This window comes from Varanus komodoensis, unplaced genomic scaffold (assembly GCF_004798865.1).
Source record: "Varanus komodoensis strain SLA01 unplaced genomic scaffold, ASM479886v1 scaffold1, whole genome shotgun sequence".
Lineage (NCBI taxonomy): Eukaryota > Metazoa > Chordata > Lepidosauria > Squamata > Varanidae > Varanus > Varanus komodoensis.
In genome coordinates this window covers 36,463,976-36,485,911 of record NW_025335268.1, presented here as the reverse complement: position 1 = coordinate 36,485,911, position 21,936 = coordinate 36,463,976, and the positions used below count along the sequence as shown (strand labels likewise).

The window sequence follows — 21,936 nt, the reverse complement described above, 5'->3', positions numbered from 1 at the left end:
TCAGGTGATGATGTTGCATCCACTGTAGTTCAATTTTGGACTTGGTGTAGCAGGAAAACTGATTTTATTTTTTCCAGGAAATCAAGGCGTTATTGAAATACTCATGAATATGGTAATAAACCTATGAACAGAATATGAATTACATTAACAAAAAAGGTCATAGAATTTTCTACCGATGAAGCCAAATAACCTTGGATTTTGATTTAATACAGATAACAATGTGTACACTTACCTTTAGAATGACAACCTCTTGTTGAAACCTCCAGAACCTTATTATTCTTTCACCAATGTACAATATCCCAGGGCCTAAGACCCACTTCCAAGCCTGTTAGTGAATTATATAAAGAGATTTTTTAAAAGTAAACACATACAACTTTTATTTTTCAGCATGTGCAGTGTTATTCCAGTCTATCTCCTCCTCATATTTACTAGGTGGATAGTAAAGGTTTCTCTGCATGAGTGGTTTACCCCACTGCTTTGCTGAGATGTCTTCTTCCTTTTTCATCACCAGAGGAAAAATGCGCCCCCTACGCAAGATTTCTTCCCTAGGCTTTGTAGTCCTGTTTTTCTGTACGTTCTATTAACCAACCACAACATGGTGCTGCAATATAGCTCTGTTCTGGTGGATTTGTGACTTCTCACAAGTCTTTTGTTTCAGTTCATCGCAATTTAAAATTTAATGCCAGATTTTCCAAATATCTGTCAACAAAGATGTAAAACCTGTGGGGGGATCTAGTGAACATCAGCTTTGCAAAATGGCCCTGCAACAGTTGTGAACAGAGCACAATAAATGCTTCATGCAGAGAAGCCCTAAGATGAGATACTAAGAAAGATGGCTTAGTTAAGATTGGGAATGTTGTTAAACTCCCTTCCTCTTGGATGGAAACAGAAGTTTCCATTCCTTTCTGTATTTATCCTGCATCCTGCCCTTTTTCTTTTTGTAAGGAACGCCATTTTATCCTCCATATTTTACTGTACCACATACAATCCTTTAGCTTTCATATAGAACACCTTGCACTTTGTAAACCTCTCTTGTACAGGCAGCGTGGTGTAGTGGTTACATTGTGGGATTGGGATTCACCAGAGATGGGCTCTAATTCCCACTTGGCCATGAGTGACTTTGAACTGGTAACTGATTCTCAACTTAACCTACCTCACAAGGCTGCTTGTAAGGATAAAAATGGGGTGTAAAGAATATTATGTAAGCTGCCTTGGGTCCTTGAAAGAGGAAAAAAGGAGGCATAAAATGCAATGTAATAATACTAAAAAATAATAAAATGGAGAGGCAAAAGAGAGCTATATCAGTCACCTTAGGTCCCTTGCAGAAAAAAGGTGGTTTGCAAATATAATAAATAAATAAACAAGTAAGGGGCTAAGAGAGATGCTTTTCTGTTGATAAAGGGACGCTGAAAAAAATTCCAATTGTCTTAGACAATTAAAACATTTGTTTCTCCGTAACTGCTGAAAAACAATGACTGTATATGTCTCTTAAGATTTGTAGGCAACCCAAATCAGATATCTGAATAGGCTAACATACTGATTCAACCTAATCCAGCCATGTAATTGCTCAGGTCCACTAGTAGTTTCCTGCTACATGAAAAGTTGGATGGCTCAGTTGACCCTTGTACTTCTGTTCCTAGACCTTCACAGCATTCGTTACTCTGTTCAGCTCTGTTCCTTAACTACAAAGTTGATGGAGAGATCTTTGTACAAGTTGAGGAAAGAGAATGCCTGGATGCAAATGTCTTTTTTCCCTCCCCATGGCAGAATGAACAAATATAGGAGTCACATAACTCCACACACTTTTGGTTCTGGTCACTCCTGTTGCTGGCATACTGGTTTCTACTGGGATGAGGCAGACCTCGTTAGCATCAGGAAGAAGTCCCTGGATACCAGCTTTCTAGTCCCCAGGGCTACATGCTCTGTTGAATCTACATTCTTCACCATAGCAGGGTTGTTGATTGGGCTTTAACTCATCCAAACAGAAATATCTCACGTCAAAAACTTCACTTTGGCTTAAGAAATGGCAGTGGTGCTTGTTGTAAAATGTCACTGCTGAAAAGTAAATCATTTGGCCTAATTACTTGCTAAAGAAAAAGGAAAGGCAAGCAAAAGAAAGCAAGCAAAAGCAAAAGAAAGAAGAGACTTTCTTCTTTCAGTTTGTATTGCACAGACATAAAAACCCTGGTGAGGAATTTTGAAAGTATTTGATATCCTCCCTGAGAATTCAGCCAAGGCTTTCAAATACACCCCTTTGATCCTTTAGCAAGCAGCTGTACAAAGCATTATCTTTAAAGTGTCTTTTTGTTGGAAATGAATAGTCTTTGACGGCCCTGTCCTGTGACCAAAGCTTCATTCCTTATATTCAGGACACTTGCCTTTTGCCAAGGTGACAAATTCATTAATGTTGACATTCAGTGGGTTTGGGTAGGCTGATGTCTGGGATTGTGATGTAGGCTTACTGTCCTAATGCAGAAGAGCCTTATTAAGAGGGAAAGCTGGTCAAATCCACAAAGCGTGGATCTTTCATAGTGTACACACTTTCATATAGTGCACATATATTGTTCAGACACTCAGTGGAAAAACAACAATGCAAAACAATGAAATCTGTGAAGAGATGCTTTATGTCATTCTAGGTTTAACTTACTGGATTTTCATTTCATTCCAGTAGCATTAAGCAATTGTAAACCAAGGTGACTCTCCTTTGGACTTAACGGTTTTACTGTCCTCAGAACAGGTATTTCTACTTTGAACAGCATTTAAGTAGCAGCCCTGTTTTATTTGCACTGTCTCATGAGCCCACCAGTGTTGACCATTTAGGCCAATCAGCTCTGAGAAATTAATATAATTATCCAGGAGATAAGCCCACACAGACCACTTGGGGAGGGGTCAGTTGAAACGTAACCAACAGGGTGATTTTTATCACAGATACCCATCTTGGAAATATAGATGTGGCTCACACATGAGGAGGAGCCCCTGTGGGTGAATTTCTCAGTGGGACATCCTGTTGGGGTGGGCACTGCCATTTGAATATTCAGGGTGTGGCAGGATATGAACCTAGCAAGGGAAGGTTGTTGGGAGGGTTGACAAGCCATGTTTGCTTGCAGATTGGCCATAGGAAGTTGCTTTATACTGAGAAAGCCCATTGGTCCATCTAGCTCAGTACAGTCAACACTGACTGCCAGTGGCTCTCCTGTGCGTTCATCTTGGAAAGTGCTGTTTCCCTTTTGCTTAACCACGGTTGTACCTCAAACCACTTGGGATGTCTTAGGGTTGAGTCTAAAGTTGCACCTCTGCTCAGTTCCATACACAACTATTCCAGGCCACAGGCATTTAGATCATTAATTGCTGTGGGTGTAACTGAAGTCACCCTTACTTTACCCCTCCTTGTGTGGATGTCTTCCTGATTTAATCGTAAGATGATGCTTATGATTTATTTCAATTTATACTGGCCAAAAGCTGAAGCTTCCTAGGTGGTTTACAACAGTTCATAAAACCGACGAGCTCAATGTCATGTCCCCAGTACTCAGTTATTTTAGATGTGGATCTGGTCACCCACAGTGCCTCTGTGGATGGAGCTGCCCCTTGTAAGTTTTCTGGTCTACTTGACACTGTGCCCTCTTTCACTCAGTGCCCTCCCCTCTCTTTCCTACAGGTTGTATATACAGAAATGCCCTCAGCTACCTTTTAACTCAAAGACAACATAGCACCAGTCTCAAGACACTCAGTGGGGAACCTCCAGAAATGCCTTGGACTTAAGATCCTTCCAGAGACTTCAGGCAGCTCAGGAGGCTTCAGAAAAGAAGCTCAAATGGACAGAAACTGTGCTTCAGGAATAGTTTTGAGGAGAAAAGGGAAAGCAATGAAATAGGTGCCAAAAGTCACAGTGGATACCTCAGCAGGAGAGAGCAAGCAGTCAGGCAGAGGAGAAGGCAGAACTTCAGAAGAGAGACCAGAGGCCCAATGTATATATATTAAATGCATTTATAAGTTCCTTAACTATTTAAATTTAAATTTTCACCATTGTGGCAAAGGGTGACCAGCCACCAGTTAAAATTCTATTAATTTTTTTTCAGGAAATCCATCTTGGCTATGTACAAACTCTCTAGATAGAATAATATCTTCAGTACATTCCTCCGTGTGAGCAGAAAAGTGTTGACCAGCTGATGTGATGCCCAGGCATTTCAGTGCATTGTGCTGGAAGAAATCTGTTGTCTGTATTCATGGTATTGATTTTCGTAGGGAGACGTAGTAACTTAGTGAAGGCTGTGGAGATACACTCTTTGACTTCTTAATATGCTGACAGGGTTGTGACAAACTCTAGTTTTATGTGAACATTAATCTAGGTCAGCCATTACAAACCTTGCTAGATATTGACTAATTTTTGCCCTCAAAGGTTTTGGTTCTTTTAATTAATTAATTAATTAATTAATTTAGAGCATTTGTATGCCGTCCCATCACATAGCCTCGGGACGGCTTCCATAAATAAAATAAAACATAATACAGATAAAATCCAGATGCCTGCTGCCCTCTTTCCTATCTCTTATCTACAGCCTATAAATATTTGGTTTTAAATGTTAAAAATACATTGTTGTCACTCATGCATTTGACATATTGTACATAATGATTACTTAATTATCCCCTGTGGATCTGCAATTTTGTTTAAAATCCAAATGAGCTTTCCAATCTGTTAGACCTTTTACTTGAGTTTTTTCTTTTACTTTTTCTTTTTTAAAGCCCCTGCATTAAATATTGCTCTTTGCACCATGTGGTCAGTCAGTCAACCATATTGTAATCAATGAGTTATAGACACAACATGCCCTATAATGAAATTTTCCAACAGTTTGGAAGGCACTGTTGGCAAATTCATTCCCTGGTAACCTATCTTCTGAATTTCTGCAATGCATTATATATTTGGCTGTCTGGAAACTCTATTACCGTATTTAGAATAGGGTAATAGATGTCCTATTTTGGCTTATCCATTATAAAGTAATAGGATTATTAATGCAGACAGGAAAATATGGTCATATTACACAAGAGCTTTGTGCTCTGGTCTGGCTTCCAGCTCATTTCTGGACCCAGTTAAAACTGATATTAACTTTTAGAACCCTAAATAGGAATTTAAATTCTAAATAGAAGACCTTTTCTATATATGCCACTCAAATGAGAGCAGGCAGGTGGCTACTAAGGAAAGGGCATTTTCAGTGGTGGTATCCCAATTGCTGAATGAGTTCCCCAGAGAGGCGCTTTTACATCACTCCAGTGCCATATTCAGAACTTTTTTTTTTTGTTAGCATCCTGGGCTGCTTAGTCTTTTCCTTTAAAAAAAAAAAAGACATTGCTGTGTTTTAGGAAAGTTGTGGTATTTTGTGGTTTAAATTCTTGCTCTGGGAACTCTCCAGAGAGCTTTGACTATTGGGTGATATAGAAATATAATCAATCGGTTGGTCAGAATTCACAGATTGTTGGCATTTTCACACAGCTGCTACCTTAAGTCCATTTTGTATGAGCACTGTTATTTTCTCACAACTTTCCAAACAAATACTCAGGATACAAGGCTCATTCTTACCACAGGAGCCTTTCCAGAAAACTGTGGCAGAGGACACTGAGCTGATATTTCCCACTCCAAATAGTGATCTTTGCAGTAAGTGACATTATGCAGCAATAGACTCAGAGTAGTCTGACCACGGATGAGCTGCCTGTAACAGGAAAACAAAGAAAACAAATGTAGCACTCTCACTGAACAGCCTGTTTCATTTCATATTCACTTTGGTTTCCCCCAGAACCCTCTTTGATCCAGGGTGAGAAGGCTATCACTGACAGCTAATCCTAATTCCAGAAGCAAAGGAACTACACCTGTGTGTACAGGTTGCTGGGCAATCCCACCAGGTTGTCCTGCTTGTGGGTTTTCCAGGAGCAGCTCTTTGGCCCCTGTGTGCATGGAATGCGCTTTGGGCCTTGTGATCCCAATGCTTTTAAAACCTCATGAAAATTTGGCTCAGCTCAATATGAACATATTTTTCCTACAAGTAAAACAATGATGGCGGCCTGGGAAAAATCAATGAGCCAGTTCCAGGGATGATGATGGTGCTGGTGGTGCTGGTGGTGGCAATCAACTTAGCTCACTCTGAGGCTGTTTCTGTGCCTCCCTTGGAAACCATCCACCCTCCATCTTGAGTCACAATATGGGTGAAGGCAATAGAATTAAGCTGCATGACATGAATACACACCCACCCTGTGCCATGGACAACCAAACCAATGAAGAAAACAACGAAGAGATGGTGGGTGTACCAGAACACCTCATAAAAGGATCTTGTGATGATTTCTGTAGATGAAGTCATGATCAGGATGAAGGACACCGTGATCAGGAGACCAGTTGTTCCAGCAATGGTTGTTAGTATTTCAGTCACTGTGTTCTGAAAAAGAAGAGGAAAGCAGTTTATGGGCACCAAAATCAGTGCCACAGCTTCAGTGCAAGAATAACAGTATGAACACTTTTTTAAGAACAACACCAGGCATAGACATTGATTTCTATTTTCCACCTAAGTCTGTACTGGGAAGTTCTGTAATGAATATTAGCTGCAATTAATTTGCTTCTGTATTGGTTGGAATCAAATCATCTCAGCAATACCTATTTTGCTGCTATGGGGTATCTCTGAAGGAAGGAAACTATTAGAGCAAGATTTAATGAGGCAGAAAGGTAACAATGGAAATAGCATGGAATATCCTAGCTGTGAAACAGTAGTGTGGACTAATGAGCAACATGCTACTTTCTTCTTTTATCAGCATAAACATGTGCTCTTCTTTGAGTTATACTCTGAGCTATGCTTTTGAGCATGTGTAGAGCTTCCAGTAAGTTGTTTTGGCTGTGCTGAAAACAAATAACATTCAACTCTTTAAGAAGAAATCTGTCTTCATAGTACTAAAAACAGAATTATGCAGCTGAGTAATTTAAATGATGATTTACAGTGCAAATCCTATTGCTGTCTGTTCAAAAGTAAGTTGCATTGTATTCAGGGGGCTTTTGGACTGCAAGCAAATAAAAGACTGAAACCTAAAGAGCCCCCCAGAAAGCACACAGTAACTGCTCTTGAAGGCAGGAGTGAGAGAGCTTACTTCACGTTCAGATACTGAGCTAAAGACAAACCTACACAAATAATACCCCATTTATGGGATTTACTGACCTGACACGGTAAGAATTCCAAGGTGATCATTCTTCTTTGCCACTTTTTAGTATGACTTATCTGCAGGTCAGCTAGATATTGCTGCTGCTAATTGAATTTCAACAGATGTTCATTATTTCTTTTGAAGCATGACAAAATGATCACACTTGGGATGAGAGCTCTTGTGAAAAATATGTGCTGTAGGTCCTGTCACAATGTTCTAGAATTTATCTGCTTTTCTTTGCATGTGGCAATAGATACATGCTATCACTTAGTTTATAATATTTTGCACGTAGACCTAAGATGTGTGGTTTGAAGATGGATGTAAAGTAGTTGGGCTGGGACTGGCCTGTCTCTGTGGCCTTCAATCACATTCTGAAACATGGGTTCTGTTCCAACAGGCACTCCGTATTCTGAACCTGAGACTCTTGTATAGGATGGGATAGAAATGCCTTGAATGAATGAATGAATGAATCTGTTCCGCAACTGAAGTCTGAAGGCTCTGGCCATATGGGCCATTTGAGGAACTGACCTGGGTACTACCGTAAAATAGCTGTGGTGGCAGACAAGTAACCTGGTAATAGACTGAATACAAGGCAGAAGTATGGTCTCAGCTCTTCTTAGTGTGGCATATTAAACTGTTCCTTCGGCACCAGCATAAACCTATTTCATGGCAATCTTAGTGGCCAGCAAGAAAATTCATTTTTTTAAATGCATGGGAAGGTTAGGGCACCTTGGTGGATACCAAGAAAGGTGTCCATGGGCACAGTAGTGCCTGTGGGTACCACATTTGTACTCCTGCCTTAGGATGCCTTGATCTTACCTTTCTAGCATCCATCTTCCTCTGCAGGCAATCCTCATGGGTAAATCCCACTGAATTCAACTGGTCTTCCTGCACAGGATCTCAGCTTAACCAACTGGTGGAAGCCCATGGGCCACCGGATGCTGCTGAACTATAAGTGCCATCATCTCAGCCCACTGGCTATGCTTGCTTGTGATTCTGGGAACTGGAGTCCAACAACATCTGGAAGCCCACCAGTTTCCTGATGCTGGCTTAACTCATTCCCAAGTCCTCTCCTGGACACTTTTCTTGTTCTGAAGGGAAATGTTTTCTCCAGGATCTGGAAGGTCCACACAGAGTATGCAGCTGCCTTCCTTCCCCCTGATTCTCTGTCTTGCGATTGTTACAGAACCTAACATGAAAATACAGACCCAGACAATGTTGCAGAGAGCTGTGCAGCTACTTGCCTCAGTATGTGTGAGAGCACAAGAACTCAGGCATACCACCAAACCTTTTGTGTTTGTTTCAAAGGTACTTGGTTAACACATGAGACTGGCTATATTTGTGCATGGGAGGGGCAGGAATTGGAACACATTATTGGATCATGTAGCTTTCTCACTGGATTGCAGAAAGAAGTCTGACAATGAGGAAAAGGTCCAGTGAGAAACAAAGAGGAGGAGGAGGAAGAAGAAAACCCAACTCACTGTGTCTTCATTCCTGATTGGATTCAAGTAGGTTTCATTAGGGCTTTTGCCAATACTGGACAATTTTTTGCTTAGCTCTCCTGCTTGTTCAGACTGGCTAAGGTGATAGCGTTCAATGTTGACAAGGTGTGCAATGATATGAATGGCTATAAAAAAGAAAATGCTGTATAAAGTGAAGACTGTCACATACCAGCATCCCTTTCACTGATGCAAGATTTCTAAAATGAATGACTTCCTAATAGATTTACATGCCCAAACAATGCCAGGCAGTTTCAGTTTGATTAGCTGCTTCTTTTTTGCAAAAATGGGCAGGTAATGATTGAGAAGATAGCAAATATTGCTTGTTTCACCCTTTGCATTCAGTGTGTTCGTGTGTTTAAAACCTGTGCTCTATTTTTGGGTAAATAAATGCTAGTAATTATACAATTTTTATCTAGGTGGTAAAACTTTAATTACGTCTTCTGCACTCTGAGGTAAACAAACACACACATACCCAAATATGCATAAATATATGTCATTTTATATTGCGGTACAAACCATGTAAGATCAATATATTATCATGCCTTAATCTGCATGTGTTTACATTGTATTCTGATTCTGTGTAAGTTCAATAGTGATCTTTAACATTCAAACCCCGGCTTGGGAAGATGTAACTTGTAGTAAAGCACAACTAGGCACTAGATGGAGGAAGGCTTACTTTGGGAATGGTTCAGTCTTTTGGAGTCTCTTTCCCTCCTCTTCTGCAGTGAACCCTGTGACATGTCCAGCTGCAAGTTCATGTGGGAGACATGGCATCCTTCCCATCAGTTCAAAAACCAGGAGCCACTTCCCTCTTCACTTGGATGGAATGGAGAAGGATGTGCACATAGCCTTATGATGAGCATGAGGTGATGGGGGCTCTGCATGAACTGAATCCTACCTAGCAGGTAGTTCAAAATGGTTAAAATTCTTTAAAAAAAAAGAGTGGAGTTCAGTACGTCTTACTGACAAGAATCAGACTACCCCCCTTTCTTCTGCCAGCAGTACTGCATGCAGTATCCCTTACATTCAGAATGTGGCCATCACTCATTTGGAACCACTGAGCTAAAGAATGTTAAAGAAACTTCGGGACTGCATGTGAGTAGTTTATACGCGTTTGTTGCTTTGTTGTCTAGCCTACAATTTCTTCCCTAGCTCAGTCTTGATTCTTTATTGGCAGATTACTAAATGAACAGCAATTGTGTGTCATTGCCCATCTGCTCAATAAGCAAAGAAAGACCTAAACAGGAGTTGGTTCTTTGCGTATTCAGTTAATCTGTTTGTTCTCAGTGAAGCAGGTGCAGCTCTTACTGAACCCGTGTGTGCACTTATTCAAGAATAAAGAGCACTTCTCTTTCTGCATGCCTGTCTGGGATAATAGTTGCACTGCGGTTAGTCAGCTTCTAATTAACCACTTGTCTTCTCATTTTTACAATCAATCATTTGTCAAACTGTATGGCATTACATGATGTTACATTAGTTTGTATTATATTTCAAGAATTGACTTATAACTGACAATTTGATTTTTGTCTAAGGCATTGTTCCAGATTCCTGGACCATCTGTGGGTCAAAGGGTAGCGGCAAGGTGTAGGTCCTTACTGGTGGTAGCACCCACTCTGCAGAATGCCTCAATTGAAACTTGCCAAGCCCTAAGACTTTACGGTTTTAGGTATTTGGCCAAAGCCAGGCTGCTTAGGAACACTTCCAGCTGAATCTTCTCTGTCTCTTTGTTAAAAAAAATGTTTGATTTCCTTTCTCTCTGTCTTCACTTGGGGTTTTGGGGTTATTGGATTGCATCCATTTGTGTGCAGGTGCCAGTTTAAGGGATGCACCTCATGTGAAGAACCTCTCCCTCTCTACACATCCCCCGTATAGGGAAAATACCTTCTATTATGGTTGTTTATTGCCATACGTAGGTTATTTTTGTAAATAATGGGAGGATGAACTGCCCATTGCTTATCCAAGTGCTGTGGTAAAGTACAAATGATAAAAATGCAATACAAAACAATTCAAAGGCCAATTGTAATCTTAAAACAGAATGCATCATGCCCTTTAAAATCATCAGCAGCGCACTGAGATACCAAACAGCTACAGGCCTGTGGCATTCTGTTTTAGAGCCTCTTAAAATTATTCAGTAGAGAGATATGCTTTATATATTTTCTGGCATATGAGGAAGAAATGCTTCTGTAAAAAGCAGTTTTCTGTTTCATCTTGGGGGTGATCACAGATGTAATCCTAGGTAGCTAATAATCCATTTTAAGGGCCCCAGAATAGTATGTCAGCCCAACCAATATCTCTGTTGTCTATTTTGCTTTTGATACTATTTTAATTTTATTGGTTTGCATAATTTTATTATTCTAGTTGATGTAATTATATATTTCATTTTTGAACATTTATATTAAGGTTTTATTTGTATGTGTTTTAAATGTTGCCAGTTGTCTTGAGTCCCAGTACTGGGAATTGTGGAATATACATAAATATCATAATAAATATAAAAATTGGGTGAAATGCATTTTGAAGACCTTGCTCCAGGCAACACCATGGCAGCACCAGCTGCTGTTTCTGAGCACTTTTCTTCAAGGGCAGCCCAACCCAGAATGCATTGCAGTTCTCTGATCTGGAGGTAACTAGGCAGGAACAAATATGCCAGGTTTCATCAGGTAAAGTCATCATAGGTGGGAAGAAGTGCCCCTCACTACAGTATCACCTGCATATCCAAGAGGTGCATGAGTCACGAGGTCAGTGAGCACCCTCATACTATGGATCCAATCTTGAAGGGAGAGTGTGACCCCATCCAGACCACACTGTACCCCTAAACCTGAATCAGATGGTCTGGCAACCAACAGAATTTTAAAGGATGCCCTTGATACAAATAAATCCCCCCACCCCCTGCAATGTCTGGCCAAACTAGGCAGTTCATTAATGCATCTTTGCATCTAAAAACCAGATCTGAAACAGTGTGAGTTCCTTCAGTCGGAAGGGTGGGGTGATAATTATTGAACTCACAAGAAAAGGAAATGGAGTTTTCTTCCCCTGCTGTCGTCCAGGGGAAGTCCCTGCTCTGTAGCCCTTTTTGCTCTGGGATGGCCTGCCTTCTTGGCATACTGGATTTAGGGTATGCTTAGTTTGGTATACGAGAAAAAAGAAACAAATCAGATAAATGCACTTATATTTCTAGGATGACTTGTTAATTAAAAGTGGGGGCCAAGTGTGCCTTCTTCAGGAATCCCTTCTTATGATGAAAGCAAACTGATAAATTGCTAGGCATGATAGATATTCAGCATTATCATACTGCATTATAACATGTTCTTCATTCCATGCTCTTTGAAGGGCTTTTTGTTCTCAAGGCCCAGGTGTTCAGGCATACTCTGTGAACTGACAGGGAGTGGAAGTGCTGGGGGGACAGGGGAGAGGAGCCAGAAGAACCTGGCCCTATCCTTGATCCCATGATGCACATCTGGAGAGATCTAGACTTGCCCATCTCCACAGGGGCACACCTAGAGGGATGGGGCCCTGGGTTACCAAGGTTCATGGAAATAGTCTCTCGCTTAGGTTCAACAAACTGCTCTGTGCATGCTCAGAGACTCTTCCTTTGTTGGCAAATAGCTTGCTGGATGTACATTGAAAATAAAATGATTTTGCCAAAGAACTGTCTGTTGTGTGGAAGAGCGAAGTGGGGCAGTGGGAGGAACTCAGTTCCTGACAGCCTGGGATACAAAGGGACTTCTGCATTGTTAAGGACTCTTTGAGACACTGGCAGTTCACTAAGAAGTAACTCCCACTGAATTCAGTGAGGCTGACTCCAGGATAAGCATGTATAGGATTGAAGCCTTAAAAGTGCCTCTGACTTGTAGCCTAACTGTAAAAACATGAGATACACAGACATTCTCTCTGTGTAGTTTATTTTATTTTATTTTATTTTATTTTATTTTATTTTATTTTATTTTATTTCTCACTTGCACACATCTGAGCTCCAGTTTCCTCAAGGACAGGAATAATATGAGCATAATCCCAAAGTACTTAACATTCTGATTTTCAGTTACTTGGGGGCAAATGACTTGAATAGGGCTATTTCCATTTATTTATTGCAATGCTGGTCTTTTGGACATGCATTTAGATTTAAATGTGCTTCAGGGTGCTGACTGAGGAATGCTGGAGTTGTAGGATTTTTTCTGTCTAAACATATAGGACTATACTGTAAGTGTCTCCAGATTATATCCACAGGGAATAAGTGGTTGTTTATTCAGATAAATGCACCATTATGGAGTGGATCAGACGGAATCTTATCCTGTTTTGCAGTTTCTGTCAGTCTTCCCCCACTTTTCCTGTTTTACTTTTCTTACCAACTATGAATCTTGGGATGGAACAGGCAACAATTCAAAGAAACAGCAGTGCTCAAATTAGCAATTGAGCATTTATCCCAAAGAAGAGTTCCCCTTGGCTTCGTTAGGGAATGCACTGTGTAGACTATCAAGCATTTTATAGTAAGCATGTGCATGTAATAGGCTATGTCTAGTTTAGAGGTTCAGCATCACACACATGGACACAGGTATACCTATGAACACCTCCTTTGGAGCTTCCCAGTCTCTGGGCTCCTCTGGGTTTTTTCTAAGCTGTAAAAGATTCATTTTAATTAAAAAGAAATTTTTAATTTAATTTAATTTAATTTAAATTTTTAAAAGAAAGAGGACATGCTACAAAATGAAGTGCCATGCTCCAGCACCATCTTTATTTCAAGGAATGGCTTTGGGACCCATGTGCCCACCAAGGCATTCTTAGAGAATAAAAGCCCCAGCACTTTAATTGGAATGTGCCCAACCACTCAGAAAACAGAGAAAAGTAGGCTGGGGAGGGAGGGAAGAGGACATGAATGGGCATCCTCTGGGGCAGCCATATTGTGAGAGTTCCCAAAATGCACTCTCAAAATTCCAGCTACACCTACTGACCCAAAAAGGTTGAGAACAACCCAGTATCTGTAAAACATAGGATGTGCTTTTAATATGAGAATATCTGAAGGAACACGGAATGAGATAAGAATTCATGACTAGCTCTTTGAACATGTACCAGTCCAAACTAGATTCTAAGGATATCTCGGGGGAGAAACACAGTAATTATGTGAGATTTCAGTCTCCCAGATATTACTTGGGAGACTCACTCAGCGGTGACAGCCAGGTCACGTCGCTTCCTAGAAGCTATAGAGGGAGGGTTTTTCACACAGAGTGTCCAAGAGGCGACGAGGGGGGGAAACATCCTTGACTTGGTCTTGACTTGAATAGGGAGGAGCTGATAGATGAAGTACAGATTAGGGGAGCTCTGGATGTGAGTGATCACTCCATCCTTTGCTTTGAGATCAGGGGACTGGGGACGTGCAGCAGGTCAAGCACTAGAAGCTGGGACTTCAAGAGGGCCAACTTTGGCCAACTGAAGGCCAGACTGGGGAAAGTCTCCTGGGATAGGTTACTGGAAGGTAAGCAAGTTGAGGAGGGGTGGATGGCACTCAAAAGGCAGATTTTGGAGGTGCAAGCCTTGACGATACCTCTAGTTAGTAAGGTGGGGAGGTGGAGGAGAGTGCTGCCATAGATGCGAAAGGAGGTGGTTAGAGGGATTAGATGAAAGAGGAACCTCCACAGGAAATGGGTACTGGGACAAATAGACAAAAGGGTATACCAGGAGGAGGAGGCCCATTGAAGAAGGATTCTTCACAAGGCTAAGGCTGATTATGAGCTGAGACTTGCCAAGAATATCAAGAGCAACAAAAAGGGCTTCTTTCAGCATGTAAATCGGAAGAGGAAGGGGAGACAAGTGGTGGGACCACTAAATAAGGAGGAAGGAGATCCAGTGACTGATATGAGGGAACAGGCACAGAGCTAAATGACTATTTTGCCTCTGTGTTCTCCCCAAAGCAGGACAGGAGATATCCGCATAGGAGATTAGATGAGGCTGGGGACTTAGGGGCACAGATTAGAGTCACCCCCCTTGAAGTCGAGGGGCTCCTCAGGGCATTGGACATTACAAAGGCGCCAGGCCCTGATGGGTTACATCTGAGAGCAGGGCATAGTTGACTGACTGAAAGCAGAGGGTAACCATTAGCAGGGAATCATCGGGATGGCAGCCAGTAACAAGCGGGGTCCCCAGGGCTCTGTCCTGGGGCCGATCCTGTTTAATCCTTTCATTAACGACATGGAAGAAGGGGTGAACAGTCTGCTGATCAAATTCGCAGACGACACTAAAACTGGAGCAGTGGCCACAACTGAGGAGCAGGTACTCCAGATCCAAAAGAATCTGGACAGACTATGGAAGTGGGCAGGAGACAACAGGATGGCGTTCAATGTGGATAAGTGCAAGGTCTTGCACTTGGGGCATAGGAATAGGTGTCATAAGTACAGGTTAGGAGACAAGTGGCTGGAGAGCAGCACTTGTGAAAGGGACCTCGGGGTACTGGTTGACTGCAGGCTAAACATGAGTCAGCAGTGTGATGCAGTGGTCAAGAGGGCGAACGCCACCCTTGGTTGCATAGCCAGAAGTGTGGCTTCTAGATCAAGAGAGGTATTACTACCACTCTACACGACTCTGGTGCGCCCGCAATTGGAGTGTTGTGTTCAGTTTTGGGACCCTCATTACAGAAAGGATATAGCCAGGTTGGAGTCAGTGCAGTGTAGGGCCACAAGGTTGGTGGCCAGTTTGCAGGGGATGCCGTATGAGGCGAAACTGAGGGAACTGGGTCTCTTCAGCCTGGAGGAGACTCAGAGGGGCTTTGTTGATGACATACAGGTATGTGAGGGGATGTCACATGGATGGGTAGAGACCTGTTCTCCCCTGCAGAGGAAGGCAGGACACGCTCCAATGGAGCAAAGCTCAGGGAGCCAAGGTTCCATTTGGATGCCAGGAAGCACTTCTTGACAGTCAGGACCCTGAAGGTGTGGAATGGGCTTCCACGAGAGGTCGTTGAGGCCCCATAGGTGCGAGTGTTCAAGGATAGGCTGGACGTCCACATGGTGGGCATGTCGTGAGCGGAGCCAGCTGGTGCCGGAGGTCAGACTAGATGGCCCAGGAGACCCCTTCTGACTTGCTCTGTTTCTATGTTTCTAAACAAGCACTGTGAAGCCTTTAGGAAAATAGAATTGGAAATCTTACTTGCATTTACAGCTACTCCATAGGCAACCGTCTTATGAAACGTGATATTTTTGTCAAGTTGCCGTCTCAGTACTCCTCTGTTGCACTAGATGAATAGAAGAAAAAAGCTACTTCAAAACTCCATCTTCATGAGTTTGAGACTGTGTTTGGACATAACAATAAACAATGGGTATCATGTCAGTAATGTGTCTAAGTAAACCTTGGTCTAACATATACTTCCTCCCTTGACCTCCCCTCATCTGTCCTGCTCACAAGAAAGAGATAGCATTACACCACACCCTAAACTATGGATAAACTTAACTATAGTTTACTACAACAAGGCACCACATAAAGTTGGCTTGTTTCAGTAAATCTCTGTTACAATTAATAGCAGTTTATCCAGTTTGTGCTTAAGGTTGAACTAATAAATCAATAAAAACAAAACATTTCCAGTGTCTTCACAGCTGTACTGGAGCAGAAGCAGAGAGTGAGGGAGTGCATGAGACTAATTCTGATAGTGCTTAACTGCAGCTTATCATTATATCTACATGCAGCTTGAAATGCAGGGGTTTAAAGTATTTAACTTATTCCTTTCCTTTTCCTTTTTGTTATTTTTCTGCCACACCCATCACAGAAAGCCTCAGGGCGGCTTACAAGGCAGATAAAACATAGAATAGGATAACATTAAAAATTCGGACTATCTCGGCCATAATTTAAAACCAATAAATAAGAACAACAAATTAACAATTAAAATATCATTTAAATAAAAAGGTCTTGGCCTGGTGCCGAAAAACAAATAATGACAGCGCCAGGTGGACCTCTCTGGGGAGCGCATTCCATAGGCGCATTCCTCCTCCGGGTACTCACCCTCCTAATATCCTTCACAGAGGACTCCCGGAGAAGGGCCTCCTCTGCCGATCTTAAGGGCCGGGAGGGCATATATGGATGCAAGCACTCCTTTAGCTAACCAGGTCCCAAGCTGTTGAGGGCTTTATAGGTGATAACCAACACCTTGAATTGGGCCCGAACTTCAATGGGGAGCCAGTGAAGCTAACGGAGGACTGGGGTTATATGAGAACAATGCCCAGTCCCCATCAGCAACCTGGCAGCTCTATTTTGCACCAATTGAAGTATCCGGACCGTCTTCAAGGGCAGCCCCACACAGAGCGCGTTACAGAAATCTAATCGGGAAGTTACCAATGCATGTGTTACAGTCGTCAGGCAGTCGTTCTCCAGGTAGAGATGCAGCTGATGGATCAGCCAAAGCTGAAGGAAGGCGCTCCTCGCCACCGCTGTTACTTGAGCTTCTAATGACAGCTCTGGGTCGAGGAGCACTCCCAAGCTGCGAACCCTGTCCCTAAGAGGGAGTGCAACCCCGTTCAGGACAAGGTCCAGGTCCCCCCATTATCCATTAATTATAGCACAAACATGTATTGTTTGCATATGGAAAACACATTCATTGTAGGAATTAAATATTTGTTAAATGTTGACATGGCCATACTTGGCCATTATGAGATAAGATTCATGGCCATGATCCTACGGCTTTTCTTTGCTGTCTAGGATAGACAGAGTCCCTGCTCTGTCCTTGCTCTTGGAAATGAATTCCAAGGTTGGAGTTGAGACTCTAGGTCCAGAAAGCCCTCTCTCTGTCCTCACAGTGAGTATGCTGCTTTGAGTGCCTTCTTCCAAGAGTGCCGTTTTGGAACCACTATGTGGGGGGGAGGGCATTCTGGGGGTGCAGAGAAGGGAGATGTGTAGAATCCCACAACCCCTCCTCCTTATGGGCAGGGGCAAAAGGCACACACAGCTGAAATTGGCCATCCAGGAGAAGTGCAGAGGAAATCCTTGCACGTGATTGAAGGTTACACTGAATGGTGCTCACAATGTTTTGAATTGGGCAAGCCTAGAAGAATACAATGTAATGCATTATTATAATGACACATTGGAAAACACGTGCTCAGATATATGGGCTTGATACGGCAGAAAGAGTGTTCAGTTTTTAAGACTTTTTAAAAGTATATTATCTTTTTCCAAGAGTGCCTTTTCCTTTTGTATACATATTTGATTGTTAAATAAACAGATTTACAATATTCCATCTGTCTGTCTATCCAAAATTCTCACAGAACTGATTATCCATCTCCTACTCAGTACTCATGGCTTTCTGGGCTGTAGATATACCTACGCTCTGCTCTGGTTTGTACACTAACCCATGAGATATAATAGACTGCTTAACTCTGAGATGGTGTGATATGTAAGTCCAGCCAAAGAATCACAGTTTGTACCTGGTTATAACCTCTATGTTATTTAAATCATGGCGTGTTGTTACATGTGCACTCAGAACCAGGAATCTTTTGTGGTTTGCTTGCCAGGCTGCAGGAGGGGAACGCAGGAGTGCTTAAAAAAAATCTAGTTGCTCTACAAACCAAAACCATAGCACTACAAAGACATTTGGGATATGGGGCAAAAGAAAATGGAAACAAATAAGCTGGGAAATGAGTAAACAATCCATTTTTTATCACTTGTCAGGCAAACCATGGTTACCTAAACCATGGCACCAAACAATGGTTACCTAAATCATAGATTAGCATTTTGCATGAACGAGGCCAGAGAGTTACAACAGTTTTGAAAGCAGCTTTACAGAGCTTCCTGCGAAGTACTGTGCAAGTTATTGTTCTGAGAAAATGCTGTGAAGAAGTAGTTTCCCAATTCACAGGGGTTCCTTTATTCGAAGCCATAACACTTGAACAGCATGGATGGTATGGTGTAAAATTGTCCTCATTATCACTACTCATTAGTGGAAAAATACTAGTCAAAACTGAAAATTACACTCGTGCATAATATAAAGTCACAATGTAGTAATAAAGTCAGGCATGATAAGATCACAGTGAGATTAATTCTCCTACGTTTGTGTGGTACGTATGTTCTGTGCATATGCCTTCCCATGTTGAGAGTTGCTACTTAAGGCAACCTGCACTTGCGACACAGTAATTCCTTAGCTGTGCTTTCTTCCTTGCTTTCTTCTCTAGCAGACAAGAATGACTGGCCACCTAGCATGTTCTACACTCTGAATAAACTGTGGGTTGGATCCAGAGCTATCCTTCTATGGACAGAAAGGCTCCTGTCCACAGAAGTGACCAAGATGCATTGGAGGCTCCCCTGGAGAAGAGGGGAAGGTGGCTTTGGCTATTCCTTCTGGCAAACCTCATTGACATTTACTTCAATGTTCCAGAGTGCTCCCATTTCTCAGCAATTTTTCAAGGGGCATGGGATGCAAGGGAAAGGAAGGATCAGTACAAATTGATCCTTCTTTCCTCCTATTGGAAAGTCCTGCTGAGTAGAGCTCCACTCTTATGAATGCTGCATCTAAGCCCATGTTCCATAACCAGTTCTTTTCTAAAAAGTATGCTTTAGTGAAGTTATATTTGCAATGCTCAAGTGCTCCTATGAAAAATGTACTTCTTGCTACGATTTTCCACTTGAAGTAACTGCTACAGTTTATCTGCTTCTATTAAATCACAAAATGTGCATTTCTAGTACAGCGGTCTGAAATCAAACTAAACAGATGAACACTGTCGATAATAGTTTAAAAGGCAATAGTTGCGCGATAGACAAGAATACTTACAAAATGTGTTCCCCTTAAGAATGAAATAAGGTTTCTACTGACTGGTAAGAGGATTAGCAGGCAGTTGAAGTTGAGACAAGTGGCAGAAGCTCTTGCCCAGGCGAGTGTGGACTGCACAGAGAATGAAAAAAAACATCACACATTGGAAAATCACCCTCGGCATCCTCAGCACCTAACAGCAACTGCAGGGAAGTGAGGAGGGGTTGTGGAGTGGGCTGGGGGAATTGGCAGAGAAGTCAGAAATTCAGGTCTGAATGGCGTCGCAGGGTTTTCAAAGGGTGGGCACTAGCTGTGGTTCCAAGGTACATTTGGGCTTCACTTTAGACAGGGGAAATGTCTAGGGTGCACATTACCTTTGTCTGCCCCTCACAACTTGCCGCACCAGCAAAAGAGTTCAGGGAGACTGGAAAAGTGATGCGCCACTTCATTGACGCCATTGTGTTGAGCTGGCAGGATGCGATGCTCCGGCAGCAAGTGGTTGCGGTGAGGCAGTGGTGTTTCACTAAAGGCACTTTGGAGGTTGCAGGGAGAGGAGTGATTTTAAAAAAGCAGTCAAATTATGACTGACAAAGAAATCCTAATATATGGATGCAAGAATATATGGATGGATATATTCTTAAGGAACAAATTAAAACAAGTAAAATGGGAATAGTTGGGATTTTTTCCATAAGCAATCAAATACTTAGAGAAATGACTATGCATCATTTGGATGCAAAATTAGAAAGAAGCCTAGTAGCAGAATGTCATGCAAGACTTAGGTGTGCATAAGAATGAAGATTCACGGCTAAGAAAACATCTCCTTGTGGAGGCATTTAAGAATTGTTTACTTACACCTAGTATAACCCGTGTATAGAGATAGGCATATTCTTCTTCATACCAGTTGAATGTGTCGATAAAGAGGTATATGTTCATTCCCAGCCACAATAACTGCAACAGAAAAGTTTTCACCAATCAACACTGAAGGGTCTGTCAGTTTTATAATTTCTTCCTAAGGGCTTTGGAAAATTCATAAGGGCCATTCTAACATGCAGATAAAGAAGATAGCAGAGAGAATCTAGTCTCCCACCTAGAACCACTTAAAATACAAAATACAGTCAAGAAATCTCATGACTACATGGCATTTCTCAAGTAGAGCCTGATTTGAATAGATGCATGTCTTTCAAAAAGAAGTTTCTGTGCATCAGGTGCAGAGATATAGCAAAACTTAAGAAAAAGTTGAGAGTTCATATAAAACATCAGAAAATTAATCAGAGTCAGTAGCTTGATTATGAAATAGATACTTACAAATAACAGAACTGACAAGCTTTCATTCAAAATCCAATACACCATCTTGATTGTCTCTGTTCCGTGCTGTAACAATTCACTATTTCCTTGTAATACAAATTGAGTTCTCTGGATCTTCCCTTTGCTGCATAATCAACTCTCTGGAGTAGCAGCCTAGGAATATTCTAATTAAGGACTTCCTACCAGATGTCAGTCTCCAAAAGGGACATCGTCTGTGATGTGAGAAACTAATAGGCAGTTTCCGACTAAATTATTTTGGAAGAAATGAAAGGTTTGCTCTAATCAGTAAATTCTCCCCTCTCCCTCCAAAACTATCCACACAATTGCAAGCCACAATGTAAGAATCCCTCACAGATTGTTTCTATTGCAAGCAAAGGTAATGAAGCAGTTAGCATAATTTTGTGTCAATGTAATATATGGGATAGCGCCAAAGATGGAAAGGCAGAGCTTTTAATCTGCCCATCCCCCGCCTCCCAGAAGCACTTGCTGCAACAAAGATCACCCTAAGCTTAAGCTCTTGTAAACCACCCAGAGCCTATGGGAATGGGATGGTATATAACAATGAAAGGAATGAATAAACTGTAAAGACCAGGGGCCCTGATGGCCTCCAACGCATCTGATCCCTCTGGATGAGCTGGCTTTTCCCCACATGCACAACACTTCTTGCTCTCCCCACCCACCTGGAATCTTTTTGCCTGAGGTCTTTTTCTGAAAATAAATGCCCCTCATCACATCCATACATCCCTTTACAAATAGGGCCATCCTTAGGATGCAGGCCCCTTTAAAGCCCACCTCCCAGACACACGCATGCAGCCCAGCTTTAAAGAGCCCTGAGGCCAGCTCTTTCAGTACCCGGCACCTCCCCTGTTGGACGGAACAAGGTCCATGCTGGTTAGAACATGCTGGAATGGTTGGCTTTTTTCCTACCTAAACATGCATAGGATTGTGCTCTTATACGGCAAGCTTGGAATGATAAACACCCACCATTCAGTTGTCTGAGGACTTTACTGCTTTCCCTACGTTTTGCTGATATGCCCTGTTGCTGTTGATTTCATTTGGATCCACTGTTTATACTAAGGAACATATCTAAGGAATGAGTGCTGATTTTTGTCAATGTTACCATGAACTGGCATGGTTTCTTGTTTGTTCTCTCTTTTCTTTTGGTATATTCCAAATTGAAAAGTCAAAGTCTATAAACCCCCCACCCCCATCCTACACAGAACACTTTACCACCCTTGAGGGCAGAAGACA

At 41.9% G+C, this 21,936-nt stretch overlaps 1 protein-coding gene across 1 annotated transcript in view; it reads right to left on the bottom strand.

Moving 5' to 3' along the window:
* Window positions 1–20,730, bottom strand: part of NOX3 (NADPH oxidase 3) — a 31,864-nt gene extending 11,134 nt beyond the window's left edge. The window contains exons 1-8 of the mRNA XM_044446123.1: window positions 20,686–20,730; window positions 20,233–20,328; window positions 19,402–19,512; window positions 15,801–15,885; window positions 8,649–8,794; window positions 6,235–6,416; window positions 5,570–5,699; window positions 233–325 (exon numbers count right to left, since the gene is read on the bottom strand). Of these exons, the coding sequence (XP_044302058.1) occupies window positions 233–325; window positions 5,570–5,699; window positions 6,235–6,416; window positions 8,649–8,794; window positions 15,801–15,885; window positions 19,402–19,512; window positions 20,233–20,328; window positions 20,686–20,730 (888 nt within the window). The remainder of the gene's footprint in view (window positions 1–232; window positions 326–5,569; window positions 5,700–6,234; window positions 6,417–8,648; window positions 8,795–15,800; window positions 15,886–19,401; window positions 19,513–20,232; window positions 20,329–20,685) is intronic.
* Between the last annotated feature and the right edge of the window lie 1,206 nt (window positions 20,731–21,936).